The sequence below is a fragment of the Ursus americanus genome, chromosome 18, assembly GCF_024610735.1.
Source record: "Ursus americanus isolate L20-20 chromosome 18, mUrsAme1.1.p, whole genome shotgun sequence".
NCBI lineage: Eukaryota > Metazoa > Chordata > Mammalia > Carnivora > Ursidae > Ursus > Ursus americanus.
The window spans coordinates 11829650-11847994 of record NC_142144.1 but is presented as its reverse complement, the minus strand read 5'-3'; the positions used below and the strand labels follow the sequence as shown (position 1 = coordinate 11847994).

Sequence of the window (18345 nt, the reverse complement as noted above, 5' to 3'; positions counted from 1 at the left end):
GATTTCAGATTAAAAAAGACTAAAAAGAAATGACAAATAAATAGAATAAATGATCCTGGCCTGGACTGTTTTCTGAAAGAAAATAAATTCCATTAAACACATTTTTGGAATAACTGACAAAACTGGAATACGAACTAGATTTTAGTATGGTATGTAAGTTAAATTTGCTGAGTTTGGTGAACATACTGTTGTTACGTAAGACAGCATCCTTGTTTTTAGGAAATACATTGAAGTATAAAGGGATAAAGGAGCACTGAAATATGCAACCTGTTCTCAAATGGTTCAGAAAAGAGGAAAAGGGCAAATAACATAACAAATATAACAAGATATTAAAAACTAATGAATGTAGATAAAGAGTGTACAGGAATTCTCTGCATCATTCTTGCAACTTTGGGGTAAAACTGAAACTATTTTAAAATTAAAAGTTAAAAGTGCATTGGTTCTCAAAACAGTGGAACTTAAGAGCTGAGAGTTCATCCAGAATCTGGATTAAAAACTGAACCCTTTTTCAAGTGAGGCACTGAGGTCAAGGTTCACAACTAGTTAGTATCAAAACTACTTGCAACAGGGACTTTTTAAAAAATTTGAGGTAAACTTTATATAAAATTAACCATTTTAGAGTATATAATTCACATGAACAACCATCCGGTCTATCTAGGAAACCTATAGCCATTACGCAGTCACTCCCCAGAGCCTCTAAACCCAGCCTCTGGCAACCACTAGTCTGCAGTCTGGTTCTATGGATTTACCTTTGCGGATGCTTCAAATACATGGAATCATAGAATATGTGACCTTTTTTCTGGCTTTTCACTTAACATAATATTATTGAAGTTCACCTACACTGTAGCATACATCAATTTCAATCCTTTTTAAATTTTTATGCTGACTTTATATAGAAAGGAAAATATTTTATATATTTCAATTCTTTCTGTGGCTGAATAATAATATATTTATAGACAAAGCACATCTGGTTATCCATTCATCAGCTTATGCCCATGTGGACTGCTTCCACCTTTGCGCCATTGTGACGAATGCTGCTGTGAACACTGGTGTACAGTATTAGTTTGAATCCCTGTTTTCAGTTCTTTGGGGTATATATGCAAGGAGTGGGACTGCTGGGTCATATGGTAACCCTGACTTTCAGAGGAACAGCCAAATCGTTTTCCACAAAGGCTGCACCACTCTGCTTCCCAAGTTTCACCCACATCCTCACCAACTCTCTTTCCATATTTTAGATTATGGCAAACCTAGCTGGTGTGAAGTGGTATCTCATATGATTTTTTTTGCAGTTCCTTAATGACTAATGATGCTGAGAATCTTTTCAAGTGCTTTTTGGCCGTCTGTGCACCTTCTTTGGAGAAATGTCTATTCATGCCCTTGGTCCATTTTTTTACATTGTATTGTCTTTTTGTTGTTGAGTGGTAGAACAAAGGATATTTGATACCTAGTCTAGTGCTCCTTGGGTCAGGTAAATAAACAAGGAGGAAACATCCAAAGGCAGCATTCTTAAATTACATGTAAATGTGGATTTTTAAAATTACTTTTCAACTTAACTTTGTATTATGGAAAATTTTCAACATACATAAAAGTAGAGATCACATGAACCCATAAGATAGCTGTTGCCAGTTCCTACCCACTTTTCCAGTTTGCTTTGGCTGGAGTGTTTTGATATAAATACCAGCCAACATAGCATTTCACCCTTAAATAATTCATTATGTATTTCTAACACATAAGGACTTTGAAAAAAATTTTATACCATTATCACATTTTAAGAAAGTAATATATATCCTTACTATCATCTAATATCCAGTCCACGTTGAATTTTTTCCCACTGTCTCAAAAATTTCTTCTTACAGTTGGCTTCTTTAATAATATCCAAATAAAGTCCATACATTGCTTTTGGCTAATACGCGTTTAGGCTTAAAAAAAAAAAAAACTATACCACTTTCCCACCACCCATTTCATAGAAAATTCAGTTTTTCTCTGATTTTTTTGAAGAAACAATCATTTTTCTAAACAATTCCCCACATTCCTGATGTGGCTAATTTTGTGCTTATAGTCTTTCTAAATATGTTCATTTATCCTCCTTATTTCACATAAACTATAGGCTTGCTTAGATTCAGAATGAATTTTTGTTTTTTTGAGGTTTTGTTTCTTTTTCTGCCAAGCATACTTATTATTCCGTATATTACATCAGGAGATACTTAAGGCCCAGTTGTCTCACTTTTAATAATGTTAGTGGGTTTAGTAATGATCAGTGGGTTCAGGCCTCATGCATCTATAGTAAATTTTCCCAGCAACCTTACATCTAATGGTTTTAACAGCTACTAATAGTTCTTGTGTAGACCCACTAATTCATATGAGGTTGTAAATGTGTGATTTTTCTAGTTTTGACACTCTTTTCCTAAATTTATTAGCTGGAATTTTGCTAAAAGAGGAAGCTACACTCAACACCCTAAGAAACTGTCCTTGAAAACAGTTTGTAAGGAAAGGCAGAAAAAACATGCTTCACTTTTATTCTACTTTTTTGCAATTTCTAGAATAATGTGTTGGCATTATTTAGCAACTGCCAAAGATAATCGATTTTTCCTGTACCATCATTACAAAATCACGGATTTTCATATATTTTATGTTTCAATCCTACTATAGTCGTTATTCATTTTGATGTTTAAACCGCCACTCACGTCCAGTGGAAGCCCTTTCAAATTTACTTCTAATTCTGACAAGATGTCAATCATCTCTGATAGGTTTTTTGCTTTCTAGCCCAAGAATTCCCAGGCTTAACTTGTCCTTCCGTACCCTAGAACTGGAATATGGCATTTATCGAAAGACTAAAGAGCCCTGCTTCTTTTTAGTGGGCAATGGTATTTATTAAGAGTCATAATCTGGGTGCTATCTTTGCTTCTAAGCTCTTTCAGTGGAGAGATCTTAGGAATAGACATTTTTAGAGAAAGAAGAGTAAATGAGTTGTACTTACATTGACAATTCAAATGCAAGACTAAAAAGATTTTTACATAAATTCTTTGAGTTCATACTTGTATCTTTTTCTTTAAATGCTGAAAATCTTGGTTCCTGATGGCATTAACATAATTAATTACTTGCTTTATCTTACTGTGTGCCTGAATCTACCTTAGGATTATATATCCCATGAGGGATATAAAAATCAAAACACTGTGTTCCAAAGTCACCTGCAATAATTCATTCCTGATGAATATGCTACCAACTTAATGTATGTTTCAGCTTTTTTGTGTTTAGATATTGTTTTGTCTTACTCTTTTTAATTAAATTTTAAAAATCTATTTTTACTAAAAATTGTTTTATAATTACATAAAACATTTACATGGGTCCCAAATATAAAACAAGGTACATTCAATGAGGTCTAGTTCTGTCCTGGTCTGCCTTCTCTTGGTTCCTCCTTCCTCTATATAAGTTTATTACTTTTAAATTTCTCCTACCATTGTTTCTTTTGGAAAATATAAATAAACACAGCCAATGGTTATATCTCTCTCCCTTAGATAAAAAATACTATAGTAAGCACACTATTCTGCACTTTTTGTTCTTGTTTTTAAAGATTTTATGTATTTATTTGACAGAGCGAGAGCACAAGCAGGGGGAGCCGCAGAGGGAGAGGGAGAAATAGGCTCCCCACTGAGCAGGGAGCCTCATGCGGGGCTTGGCTGGGAAAACGACCTGAGTCAAAGGCAGACGCTTAACCAAATGAGCCACCTAGGCATACCTGTTTTGTTTTATTTATTTTCTTTTTTAAAGGTCTATACCCAACATGGGGCTTAAACTCATGACGCTGAGATCAAGAGTCCCATGCTCTACTGACTGAGTCAGTCACGTGCCCCTTTTGCTTTTTTTTTTTTTTTTAACCTAACATATATAGAGATCATACCCTAGCAGAACATATACATCTTCCTCATTCCTTTCAACAGGTGCAGAGTACTCCACTGGAAGGATATACCAGTTTATTAAACAAGTCTCTTCTTCATAGACATTCAGGTTGTTTCCAGATGTTTGCTGTTACAAATAGTGCTTTGTATTCTGCATTCTGGGGGTGCCTGGCTGGCTTAGTCGGAAGACCACGCAACTCTTATCCTCAGGGTTGTGAGTCTGAGCCCCACGTTGGATGTACAGATTAAATAAAAACTTAAAAAAAAATAACTATGCGTTCTGTGTTTTCTGCTGTATCTTTGCGATAGATTCATAGAAATGGAACTGTTAGGCCAAAGAATAAGTGCGTAGGTGATTTTGGTAGATGTTGCAGAATACCTCTCTTTAAAATGTGTACCACTTAGTACTCCCGCCATTACTGGATGAAAGCTACCTGTTTTCCCACAGCCCTGACGACAAAATACACTGTCAAACTTTTGAATTCTGCCAATCTGATACATGAGAAATGGTCAATATAATTTTTGTGAATATTTCTCTTGATATGAGAAACACTGAATACGTTTTATATGTTTGAAGGCCGTTTACGTTACTTTTTCTCCTGCGTTTTCTGTTCATATTTTTTGCCAAATTTTCAACTGGGTGGTTGGTATCTTTTTCTGAGTTTTTATTTTTTATTTTTTTTTTAATTTTATTTATTTATTTGACAGAGAGAGACAGCCAGCGAGAGAGGGAACACAAGCAGGGGGAGTGGGAGAGGAAGAAGCAGGCTCATAGCAGAGGAGCCTGATGTGGGGCTCGATCCCAGAACGCCGGGATCACGCCCTGAGCCGAAGGCAGGCGCTTAACCACTGTGCCACCCAGGCGCCCCCTTTTTCTGAGTTTTTAGAAGTATCTTACATTGTAGTTATATTAGTCCTTTGTGACAGAATACAAACATTTTTCTAAGTTTGTCATTTTTTTACTTTGCTGATATTTTCTGTGATGCAATTAACAAATATTTAGTTATATATCAGTCTTTTCTATTACTGCTTCTGGATTTGGAGTAAAAAAAAAAAAGTGTTTCCTATACTAAGTCATAGAAAAATTCACTCTTGCATTCTTTATTAGTTGTATGATAGTATTTTTTAGTAACAAGTATTTATGACCTACTTGGAATTTAAGTAGCTATGGTGTATAAGAAATATATCCAATTTTATCTTTTTCCACATGTCTATTCAGTTGTCCCAATGGCACTTATTTAAAAAGCTTCCTTCACACACACTCACACACAAAATCCGGTATACCTGACTGTAGTTCTAAAATCAGAAAGGTAAAACAATAAAGCTTCTAAAAGGTAACAGAGAAGTGCACTTCATTTACAACCTTGGTATAGGTAAAGATTTTTTAAATAGAATGTAGACGGTAATAACTATGAAGGCATCATCCCCAGTGATTCTTTTTGTAATTTCTGTTTTCCAAGTTTTCAAGACAATTTTTAATTTTTTTTCATTAAAAAAACCCAAAAAACAAAAAAACTTTACTTTCCTTTCCTTACTACCTATACCATCTTAGGCCTCTCTAACTCAGTTTTTTAAATTGTAAAAGTAGATCTGTGTCACTTCTTTTAAAGGCTGCTAAAGATTAAATGAGGAATTTATTCTAAAATGTTACAGCACTATCACATAGATTATGATTACAAAACTGGTTTATCTTTAATTATGTGAAGATTTGTATGTATACATAAAGATGGGTTGAGTCTGGGGATTCTCAGCTAACTCTAGAAATTGGCATCCTCTCGCCCTGGTAGTCAGTAAGAGAGACAAGATAGTGATCTATCCTACCTGGCCCTAGAAATTGGCATCCTCGAGCCCTGACAGCAGCCCACAGGTTGGCAGATAATTGCTGGGGATTCTGGTGCTGTAATATTAGTTCTGTTACAGTTCTTTCTCCGAGTGAACGGGCTGCTCGCATGGCCCTGACACGACCTTCTTCCTCCACCAGTTGACAGTTTACAAGTGTCACCAGTTTCCTTTGCATTGGACGGCTCAGTGCACTCTGGTTCAAACTAGCTACACCTTTAAGAAAAAGGAAAGAAAGTAAAGTTTCTTCAATTAAATAAGACAAGTTAATTTTCATTACCCATACTTAACTATGAAGCCATAATTTGTAATGAGTCCTTCCACTGTTTTAACAAGAATATTCTGAATCTGTTTATTGAAGTCTAATTTGCAGTTACTTCAAATTTTATTTAGGTATCTTGTTCTCTGGGTTCCATGTGCCCCTCGAGAGAGAGTACTTTGGGTTTACTCAGTCTCTTCTCCATCCAGTTTATTAATGAAAAGTTTAATCAAAAGTAATGATTAATAACAGTTCTAATTTTATTGTATAGATGATGTTTAGAAATACAACTTTATGGCAAGCTCTTAGATCATAATCCCTTTTCCTGACTCAAGGATACGCTCCAGCAATTCTTTCCTGTCTCCCACATCATTACTTCTTCCCTTTCTGTTTGATCGCTTCCATTAGCATACAATAAAAACAAGCATGCTGTTATTTCATCCATCTTATAAATAAATCTTTTCATTCATCCTTCTTTGCCTACCAGCTCTGCCCCATTCCTTTCTTCTCTTTTGTAGCAAATTCTCTAGAATTATCTATATTCACTATCTCCAAATTCCTTGCGTCACAATCTTTAAAACCTACTCCAATCAAGTTGTTGCTACTATCACTTCATCAAAACTGCTTGTCATGACAATTACCTCTACTTTGCTAAGTCAATGGTCAATTCTCAGTCCTTACCTTACTTTACCTTTCAACAGCCCTCAACACAGATAACCACTCCTAATTCCTTTAAACGCTTTCTTTACTTGGCTTCCAGAACACTCCATCCTCTTGCTTTTCTTCTTTCGTTTTATTCCACGTCTTCTTTTCTGATTTCATCTTTTCTTCCTGACTTAATGTTAAAGGGCCCAGTTTTTGTTTTCTTCTCTATCTACATTCACCACGTACACGATCAGGTTCTGCTGCTCTCCCCCTCACTCACACTGCTCCAGGCACACTCTCCTATTATTGTTCTTTGAAGATATTGGCATGCCTTGGGGACTTTGCTTCTGCCTCTCAGGAACAGTCTTTTTTTTTTTTTTTAAGATTTATTTATTTGAGAGAGAAAGAGTACGAGGGATCCCAAGCAGACTCTATGCTGAGCACAGAGCCTGATGCGGGGCTTGGTATCAGGACCCTGAGATCACAACCTGAGCCGAAACCAAGGGTTGGACACTTAACTGACTGTGCCACCCAGGTGCTCCATCCTTACTGCCTCTCTGGAACACTCTTTTCCCAGGAACCTACACGGCTAACTATCTCACCTCTTTCATCTCAAGTTTAGAAGCTACCTTCTTAATGAGTCCTACACTAACCACCTTTTGTAAAATTGCAACCTGCCCTTGTCCCCTCACCCTGACATTTCTGATCCCTCTAAATGTATTACTATACTTCCGTAATAATTATCAATTGTAACATACTATATAACTTTTTATTATGTTTATCATTTATTATACTTTCTCCCTTTTCTAAAACATAAGGGCTATGAGGGCAAGCATTTTATTCATGTATGCCAAATACCAAAATAGTGCCCAGCACTTAGTACATGCTTGTTAGATATCTGTTCAATAAACGAATGATTAAATGAATGAGGAAGACAGGCTGTTTCTCAAGGAAATCACTATGTCCTCAATATTCAACAGTTCACAGCACAGAGCAGGTATAAAATAAATACTTGATTGATTCATCTATGATATGTGGGTCACTGGGTGGGTGGTGATGAACAAAATAGAACTCCGTTTCTGTCATAACACTTAAAATAATTTATTGCACTTACATGCTTATCACCCCCAATAGACTGTGGGCTCTATGAAGGCAGGGGCCCTAATCACGATAAGTGCTCAACAAAACTGAATGAATGATTGAATCAATACACGCAATTGTCTTAGTAGGACTTATTAAAATTAATATTCTGCTATAGCACTATTATTTTAATGAATACAAACTGTAGAAATCTCAACATATAGTGTCTGATGAATTCTTAAAATAGTAACAATGTTGGTTATTTTCAGAAAATAAAAATAATGCTCACCATAAAAAACTTTCCAAGAACTGTCCAAACTTTTAAAACTCAAAATTATTTAACAGGGTATCAACATCAAGTCTTTCAAAGTAAATGTATTACCAAATCCTGCTCACCAGTAAAAAGACTTTTATGAACTTACCTTTACCGCCACTTAGTGGTTTCAAGTAGAGTGCCAAATCCTCAACACATTTCTTTGCAACCTCATAGTGTTTGTTCTCACCTAGATTACTTAACTTTATTGACTGATGATCTGGTACCTAAAAACAAAGAAAAATTGAGGAAATACATGCATCTAGCTCATGGAACTGTTATTTATATAACTGAAAATAATCTTGGTGAGTATAAAATTATAATACAGAGACAATACATCAAGGTAGTTTAAGTAAAATTAAAGCCAAACACCTAGCCAAACTACTTTCCAAGAACCAAGGTTACCATATTTAATAGCAGGGGCTCAGTGTATTAATAAATGGAAAAAACAGCAAGTAGTTATTAATATTGTATCAACGTTAATTTCCTAAGCTTGATAACTATGCTACAATTTTGACAGATGTTAACATTAGGGGAAGTTGCAGAAAGCTATACAGGTTCTCTGTATTACAGCTATTTTTTGCAACTTTTAAAAAAATATTTCAAATAACTAGGGAAAAAAGTACTTAGCACCTTTTCACTATATAATTTTATTATATTTGTTGATATGATAATGGTCTGTCCCCTTTTTGTAAAATAGAAGCACACTGTATTTTTTTTTTTTTTTAAGTAGGGACTTGAACTCACGACTCGGAGATCAAGACCTGAGATTGAAAGTCAGACGCTCAACTGACTGAGCCACCTAGGAGCCCCAAGACACAGTACTCTTAATAAAAGGTCAAAACTTGGGCATAAACTGCAGCTTTGCCACTTCTATGAGTGATCTTGAGTAAATCACTTAACTGCTCCAACTCATGGTTTTCCTATCTGAAAATGGAGAAGAAAATCCCTATTTCATACTGCCACTATGAAAATTCAATTTAATCCAACAAATATTTGTTTATGGAGTACTTAACATGCTCCAAACACAGTTTTGGGCATTAGACATCTATCAGCGAGCAAAACAGACAAAATTTCTTGCCCTTGTAGAGCTTACATTCTCGTGAAGAGAGGATGGAGCTGATAAATTAAAAAACATAATAAATAGGTAGTATGACAGAAAGTGATCAGTAAAAATTACATGGCAAGGACAAGGGAGATTGGGAGTGCTGGAAAGGGGTTGCAATTTTAACAGGGGTGGTCAGGATAGGCTTCCTTGAGAATCATGACATTTGAATAAAGACTTGAAAGAGGAGAGGTAATAAACATTCTAGGCAAAGATAACAGTCGCTACAAAATCCCTCAGGTGGGAACATGTTTGGCATATTTAACAATTGGCTAGGAAGCAATATAGCTTAAGCAGAAAGACCGAAGGCAGTTGTAGCAGGTGGGGCTTTAAAGGTAATAATCATACTGTATAGGTCTGTAGACTATTAAAGACCAATTGAGAGGACATTTATAAATGACAAACATAATACCTGACCTACATAGCAGGCGCTAAATGGCAGGTAGCTAGTATTATTACAAAGAGTTTACAGTATTTATGGATCTCAGATGCCACTGTTTGCAAAAGGCACCATTATTTTATGGGCCATTAAGAAAAACTGCTGCCAATTATGACATACTATTGATTATAGATGCATCTTGATTTCACAGTGTCTAACTGGATTATGAACATTGAAAAGAAATTTAAAAGAAAAACTTCAAATATCAAGACACTAGAAGAATGGACTATTTTTTAATTCACTGAATTTTCTAAAAAGTGATTAATCAGAAAAGTCCTTACTTTCTTGCTTTAATATATAGTGCATGATGTACAGAATTTCATCTTCTTCCTCACCTGTAAAATGGGGATAGTAACTATCGGAAGAGCTATGGTAAGAATTAGTAATAATAGATGTTGAATACTTACTATCATACCTAACATACAGCAAGCCCTTATTAAATGGAAATTATTTTAAGTCCAGGCTCTTGATCTGATTCAGTAAAATGATTATAAACAAGAAATATTAATTTCATAACATATGAGCATAAACAACTGTGCAGAATTTGTTACTGATACTCTGGAAATTGATTTTTTATGTATACATCCCTAAATAGATCTTATTTTCTCATTTGTAATATTATTCTGAAAGTCAAGTGAAGTTAAAAAAAAAAAAAAACTCCAAGACCTCCATTTGAGGGTCCTAGTTGGTTGATATCTAGCCAAAGTTTTTTTTATATTTCTTTTCATATCACCTAATGAATATGCTTATTTAAAAATGTTCCTTATCCACTAATATCACTTCTAAACATAAATGTTGATCACTGCTTTGAACACAAATATGTAACTATAATGGAATTTATGGTTTTGCATAAGGATTTATGACATTATCTAAAGAAAATCTTTTGCAGAATACAATCATGACATCAGGTACACTGAATATTTTTGATGTCTCAAGTATCACTAGACACACTTTGCACCCCTTAATGAACAAAGTTCTATAATTATTACATATACCAAATTAGTAAAATCTTGAAAGCTTACCTGGGCTCCAACTAACTGGAGAAGTGCAAAGTTGACAGGAAGCACATCAATGTCTGTGTTGATGGCAGTCTGGTCAAAAGGACAAGCTTTTCGGTGAAGTTTATTCAAGCAGGTCTTGCAAACAGTGTGTGAACAACCTAAACTGATGGGTTTGTGCACATTCTCATCAAATTCATTATAGCAGATTGGACAGGACAGAAATTCTGTCCATTGAGCTGCCTGCACAGGCATTGTGAAGCTGGATGCTCGGGTTAGCAGTCTAGCAGATCATTATTTTGCTGTGTAGTGTTTTGTAAGCTGGAAATGGACAAAAGTAAAAATTAACCACATATCATTCACCTTTTAAGAGTTAACTGCTTAAGTCAACCATCACAGCTTCGAAACCTAAAACACTCTGAATAATTTTATATGTTTTGGATGTCTTTTTCTTTAAATCTATTTGCTGAATTTGTTAACTTTCTGAAATTTTGTCCAGAAACAATATCTGAATAGTGTCCTTCTCAACTAAACATATTTATATTGGTTGCTCAAATAATAGTCGATTATCATTACGTATTTTTCTTAATGGCCACATCAAATAAGTAGATTAACTTTCCATGTTTCATTTTTAGGAACACAAACTACTTTGGATTGCTTGGGTTTTTGGATAGCTACTACCCCCAAATAAGAAAATGTCTAAGAGTTATTGGACTTGAAAACTATTGATCCAAAGAATATCGTAGTGAGTCAAGTGTGAAGACACAGCCACCTGAATGACCAAGTCAGTCAAGGATATGTTCAACTTGGCAGCTTCACAAAAGAGGAAATCTCTGGTCAAGATTTGACTAAGAGGCTAACAAAGGTACTGAAAATCAAAGTATGTGAGAGGATGATGATAGAGCAGTTTGTCCAAAAATGGGGAAAAAAAAAGATGCTAATCTTAAAATACAGAAATACAGTGCCAAAGTTAAAAAAAAAATTGTCTTACAAATCTAGAATGTGGCTCCCTACAACACTTTTGACAACATTATCTTTTGATATGTTTGAAAACATATCTTTTACTGAGAGAGATATATAGATACACGACTTCAAACTGTCAGGTCCAATGAGCAAGATATGGAAGAATAAAGCAATATTCTCATCTAAGAATTCTAAGCAGAAAAAAAGCAAAATATAATTTTTTATCTTTACATATGATTAAAAGGCACATGGAAAAAAATGACAGAATTCTTTTTCCTAAGACTAAAATGTTCATTCGATGATTTTTAATAAAATAAAATATTTGGTATCAAAACTATACTGCACTCTAATTTAAAATCTTTAGCTACCTAACTTAAACACTCTACATTTCACAAATTTTTCATATCTTCAATTCAAAACTTACATAAGTCTGACAAAAGCTCTCTGGTGAACAGAAATCTAGGTATTTAGGGCAATTAAATAGCCACTACTTTATTTCATAAGAATGTTTACCAACCCAAATATCTTAGTTCCACAGAAATCAGATGTTTAAAACTACAGTCAGATTTAAGACAGAAAAGTATATAACTGATTCTCCAATATCCCCACATCCAAATGAAGAATTTCTTTATTTTGCTTTTATGTTCACAACAACTAAGGTTTCAAAAAATATCTTGGTAAATGAATCACAGCACTTGTTATATAAAAAGCACTCTGTACAATCTCTCCTCAAACAGCCCTAATGTAAAGTATCTAATATCTTTATTTTTAAATTAGCCAAATCTTGCAAGTTATACTTATTTTATACTTGTTATCCTTAATATTGCCACGCCATTAATGCCATCAATCTTAAACCTGGTTAGTCTGCTTCCAACTTTTGAGATGAGCACTAAACAGGTAAACCCATCACTTCTTGAAACTATTCAACATTTGAAATGTTCAGTTTTCTAGGCTGTAGAATTATACAAGCAAAAGGCCTCTGAGGAAGAAGGCATTTTATCTTAAATCTACTACTGAGAGCCCTAATTTAGTTAATAACCTGAACTGATAAAATACTTATCAAGGCACTGCATCTAGTTTTTCATAATGGCCACCTGTTTGGAAATACTAATTTTGTGGGTTAGGGTATCACAGCCACTGTGTAATAGGAAACTAGCGGCAAATACTCTTTCCTTATTTCGTTTTCCAAGATCACCCTGAAATGCTTTACATTAGTAAATGAGTTGGGGGTCAGAGAAGCTGTTAAAAGTTTGAACTAAACATAAAACTGCTATCTTTCATATTTTCTTTCACCTGTTAGTTTTCAAGTGTTTCAAACTCCAGAATATATTTGATAGTTTCATGTTATAATATCCTACATGTGTTTCTACATCTACAAACACCAGATGCTGTAATATAATTAATACTGAAAAGTTTGATTTCTAGTAGAAACCAAATTAATACCTTAAAAAAAAAAAGAAAAATTCTGCCAAAATTTGTCAGTAATTCTGCCAAATTCTCCTGCTGTGTGTCAAACTTTCTGACATGAAAAGTATGTACTAAATTCTCCTTATATAATAAAACATAAAGAAAAGTTTGATTTTTAAAAATGTTTCCTTCAGTACCATTACCAATAAATTCTAGATTCCTCAATTAAGATAAAGACAAAATAAATTTTTATCTAAAACACAGAAGCAGTTTATATAGTCCACCAAAATGTTTAATTCGTGAGGGCAAAAGCGACTTTCATTTCTTTTTTTTTTTTTACTTTCATTTCTTTAAAAAAGGCACTTTGTAAACATTTACCTAGGAAGTATTTTTATAACCAAAAATCAAAAATGATAAATAGCCTACTGTCTTTATAATTTATTTTAACAAGTATCTAAATGAGCCATGGCAAGCTAAGAATATATACTGATGTATAAAACTTCTAGATTTATACTAATAATTCCATGGTAACTTACTTGACTCTATGGAAGTCTAAATTGCTAATAACACTTACAGTTAACAGTCAAGTATCAAGCCTGAAGATACTCCCAAAACATCTCAAACTGAGGTAAAATGGATTAAAAAACTCAAAACAAAAAGCCCACAACTCTAAATACATAGACTATTTAAGAAAAACATTTTAATTAAATTACCTGTATTAACTAAGTAACTTTCAGTTACTAATTAATAAAATTGAAGAAGAACAACAAGATGAAGCAGAGAAGTAACACTACATTAGAGGTGCAACCTTAAAAAGATTTTCCTCAAGTAATTTTCTAGGCTATAAGTTCCTTGTTATGAATACTAAACTTGTAAAATAAATTAAGACATCTCTCATATGATGCAAATTATGCATTGCTTTATTAAGAGCAAACTGCATACCAGCCAAGTACTTTCATTTTTTATTACTAGTCCACCATGACATTATGCAGCCAGTTCTGGACTATGTCACCTGATTTTAAAGTGCGAGAATAAAGTTTATGCTTCTTTTGCTATTGTATAATTAAAAATATCTAGTATTTTACAATTCTCTTCATAAAAATGTAAACATTAAGGCTCAAGTCTGTTAATTAAGACATTCATTGTTTTCATTTTAGTTCACCCATGTGAGGAATTTAAGCTACTGAAATGAAAAGTACTGAAAAGTACTTCTCAGTTCAGAAACCTCACAAATAATTAGTTTTGGACTTCAAAAATAATATTTAAAGCATCAGGTACAATTGAGACCTTAGCTGATAAAACAGCAAACAAAACCGATGGAAATAATCGGCAAACTCTAAAACTCAGCACTCAAACATACTAAAGGGAATGGAGGAAAAGGAACTGAAGTACAGTTTTAAAGACTGCTATTTTAAGTGACTTTAGTATAAATTAGGAAAGATATAGGACTCAAGCTTTTTCTTAAATCCACTCTGAGGCTAAACTCCGTTTTTTAATCAGTATAAGATTTAACTTCCCACGTCTTCAAGTAGAACACTAATGGGGTAATTTTCTATCTTAATTAGCATATCCAGTAAAGTTTTTCAAGCGATGACAAAACATGAACAATATTTATTTTTGAGACAGAACTTAATTACTCACTTCTGCCTATCAAATAATGGCCACTGGGTAACTTTATCCTTCATATTAACAAAGTCCTTAGCCTTTTGATTATTCTGACTGCAAGACGATAGTCTGTCAGGAAATCTTTGGTTTTCCTAAGCCTACTTTTATTCAGGTAATTTATTTCTCAGAAGAGCAGTGCTGTTTTAAACGGTACTGTCTATATAGAAACACAATGTGAGCCACAAGTAAGTTAAAGTTTTCCAGTAATCATATTAAAAAAGGGAAAACAGATGAAATTAATTTTAATAACATAATTTAACCCAATTTATCCAAAATATCCTTTCAACATGTAATCAATATAAAAAATTATTAAGGTAGCTTAAATTATTTTTTTTTTGCATTAAGTCTCTGAAATCTGGTGTGTATTTTATTTTACATTTATACCACATCTCAATTCACATTAGCCACATTTCAAGTGCTCAATTGCCACATGTGGCTATTGGCTTGTATTGGGCAGTGCAACTCCACAGTACTTACAATTATAAAGTAATAATCAAAACTAACTTTTATTAAGAATTTGTGGTGAAAGTCACAACTACACTTAAGAAGTTTTCATAAAACTAGAAAACCTGAAAAACAGAAAGATGTAACAATAGTTACAAGACTGGATGCAAAACATTAGTTTTAATTTTCAGCTAGCTTTATTTTACCACATGCTTCCTTTTTCCATAACTAGAAAGTGAAACTTCAACGCAGTCCAACCAAAACAATTTAAGTGCTTATTATAATAAGGCCTTGTTATAAGTTTATTTAGCATTCTTAGGTACTGCATATAGCTTCGAAGTTCTATTTATGAACACAAAATTCTGTGTTAAAAGAATGTTTTCCTCCCCAAAGGAATCTTTGTTAGCTTTTTCAAACTGGAAGATATAGCAAATTACAAAAGCAGAAAGTGAATTAATGAAAACATATGAACAAAGGACATAAGTCTTATATGTCAGGTCAACACAACAGTAGTAACAGATCAGGAGTAACTCAAAGGATCCACTAATGAACATGACTGCAATTAAATCTTCAAAGAATAGGAGGCAATTTGAATTTTAACATCTGCTTTTTCTAAACATGTTTGGAATATACCCTTAACATTTTGTTCTTTTAGCAATTTTCCAAACTCTAAAATTTGGAAAACATGAATCTCCAAATTAACAAAAATAGCAACATAAAAAATTTGTCAGGATTTAATGGCTTCTATTCCTTCAAAAACTAAATGTGGACGTAAACACCACAAAAAAGGGATATTGTAACAGTGGTGTAGCTTTTCAGATAGATAAATGAAGGTAATAATGGCAAAATCCATGAACTTTTCTTAATGTTTGAAGAAGCCTTAACTAAATTTGTGTATTTAACTAGGAAAAGGCTGCACAGGCCAACTAAAACATTTGTTTCTTTGGTTTTGGGTGAAATTATATCAGTGTAGTGTAGCAACGTTTGCGTCCTCAGGTTAATCAAAAGTTCCTTTGGGAACTTAATAGTTTGACTAATAAAAAAATGGAAAAAAGATTACTTAAGCACTTTATTTGTAATAAAAAGTCATTCTAATCACAGCGGTTTGGGGGAGAGTAGGAATTAAAAAGGGGCCCAGGTAAAGAGAGAGTAGGAATTAAAAGAAGGGAATCTAGGTGGTTATTTAAAAATAAAACAGGCTGGGAATCACGAGATTAGATCTACTTTATGTCAGTGATTACTTGAGACTGTTTTGGTGTCAAGGTTCTACCTGCCGGTATCTCAAACTCCTCTCTGATTAGAAGGATGGAAATGACAGCTACTCTGGTTCTTCCTTCCTGAAAGCTAAGGGCAGAGAAAAGTAGAGCTGTTTCTGAGAAACAAAGATGCTTTCTACCATTCTTCTAAGATGGTGGAAGTCTCCTTAAGAGGCTTTCCCAAGAAGGAAAAATGAAAGAGGGAAAGAAGAAAGCCACAGCAGAATTCCCTGGCCGTATTTCATGCCATTGCTCCGTCACATCCACTGTGCAACCACTCTGGTCCGGCCATCTCCCTCCCAGGAGGTTAAGCCCTCCCAGGGCATTGTTTGGCCGCGGTCCCTATTTACCACTCAGATCGCCTCCACCATCCCTGCTCTGGGATCTCGGGAAGCGCCAGGACAGAAAGCCGAAAAGCTAGGGGAGGGCTTGGTTTCGAGGACCTCCTCCAAAACCCCTCTTGCCAACTGGTGTAGAAATGGGAGAGAGAACCCTGGCCTTTGCTTGGGTGGGTTCCTTTGGGGTCAAAGGCTTCCCCTCCGCCGGTGTCGAAGGGAGGTGGCCATTTGCGCCGGGAGCTCGGTATTGAAAAAGCCCTACCAGAGAGAGGGGCCTCCGCAGGCCCCGGACTCCGGGCCCGGTCCGAGTGTCAGGTGCGGCCCTCAGTTCCCAACCCTCGGGGCACCGGCGACGACAGCACACAGGCCCCGGGCTGAGACCGGTCTCCCGCCCGACCGCCAGGGACTTAGGGACCCGAGCTAGGGCCCAAGCCGCATCGTGCCCGCCCCCGCCCTACCTGTGGGGGCCCGGGCGGGGTCGCTAAGGGCCGCTCCCGGGAGCCCCGCGGCGGCGCGGCTCGGCGACGGAGGCGCCTCGTCTCGCCGGGGCAGAGCTCGGCGGCGGTTTCACGACCTCAAACTCCATCGGGAGCTATAGGGACAGCCCCGTTGGCGGCGGCTGAGGCCGCGACGGGGCCTCCTCCTCCTCCCTCCGCCTCCGCCTCCTCCTCCTCCTCCTCCTCTCCACGGAGGCGGTCCTGGAGGGATCCCGACCTAGCTCTCGCGAGAAGATACTCCCCTTTTCACGCGAGATCACGCAGGACTGGGAGTTAAGGAGGTGGAAGGAAAGAGTAGTAGCCCCCGCCACCTGGACTGCGCATCAGCTTCCCTCTGGTCGAGTCTAACTACCCCTGTCACGTGACTGGGGAGCCCCGGAGCACTGTGGGAGGTGCTATTAGGAGGCCTCGGCAAGCCGAAAGGGTTGATGGGAAACTCCCTGCACCTTCATCAGCGCCTTGACCCAACCTGCTAGACACTGGTGTGAGGCAGCGTCTGACTCCCCTTGTGAAAAAAGTGGTCTCCATTGAGCATAATCTGATACATCTGTATTATAGTCTATGCACTCTCCGTAATCAAATACCGATCTGTTCTCTCAATCCCTCCACATATTTGCCAAGCAATCTCCCTATTAAAAAAAAAAAATGCTTGGCAGGCACTAACACAGACCTCTTTATTAAAAAGAAAACTGAACTCTTTGGAAGCTGGCAGGGATCAAAATTCAATTAATATCTCAATAAATATTTGTTGAAGGATTTTTTACAGCAAACTGTAAAGCAGAAATTATGTTTTTATATATGAGGAATCAGATTGGTAAGAGAAATAAGGGAATTAGCATTTGCAAAGTGCTTAGCATGTGCCAGGTCCTGTGTTAGGTAATAAAAATTTCATTTTTACCATTGATTTTAGTTTTATTTCACTCATCAAAATAATCCTAAAAGGCAGATACTACGTACTCTGTTACCGAGAAGCTGAAAAACACAGATTAAGAAAATGGCTATGAGTTGTAATTAAATTCAAGGCACTTTCCAATGTGAAACCAGATGTCCAACAAAGGCATGTATGAAAGTAAATCCACTATGAATTAAAAGACATATGAACAAGTAGTTTATAAACTGTAATGAGCTACATATAAATATATATGTGTATATAAATATATATGTATCTGTTTCATTCTACTGGACAGTGTATATGACAATC

At 35.6% G+C, this 18345-nt stretch overlaps 1 protein-coding gene across 4 annotated transcripts in view; it reads right to left on the bottom strand.

Annotated features, from left to right (window-relative positions):
• RC3H2 (ring finger and CCCH-type domains 2) overlaps positions 1-17463 on the bottom strand; it is a 47916-nt gene extending 30453 nt beyond the window's left edge. For 3 of the 4 annotated variants that reach the window (XM_045791002.2, XM_045791004.2, XM_045791005.2), the window contains exons 1-4: positions 17106-17462; positions 10599-10895; positions 8142-8259; positions 5718-5951 (exon numbers count right to left, since the gene is read on the bottom strand). In XM_045791002.2, the coding sequence (XP_045646958.1) occupies positions 5718-5951; positions 8142-8259; positions 10599-10829 (583 nt within the window). In that variant the 5' untranslated portion in view covers positions 10830-10895; positions 17106-17462. Of the gene's footprint in view, positions 1-5717; positions 5952-8141; positions 8260-10598; positions 10896-17105 lie in introns of all 4 variants that reach the window. The other variant, XM_087869389.1, reaches the window with a different exon arrangement.
• Positions 17464-18345: the final 882 nt, after the last annotated feature.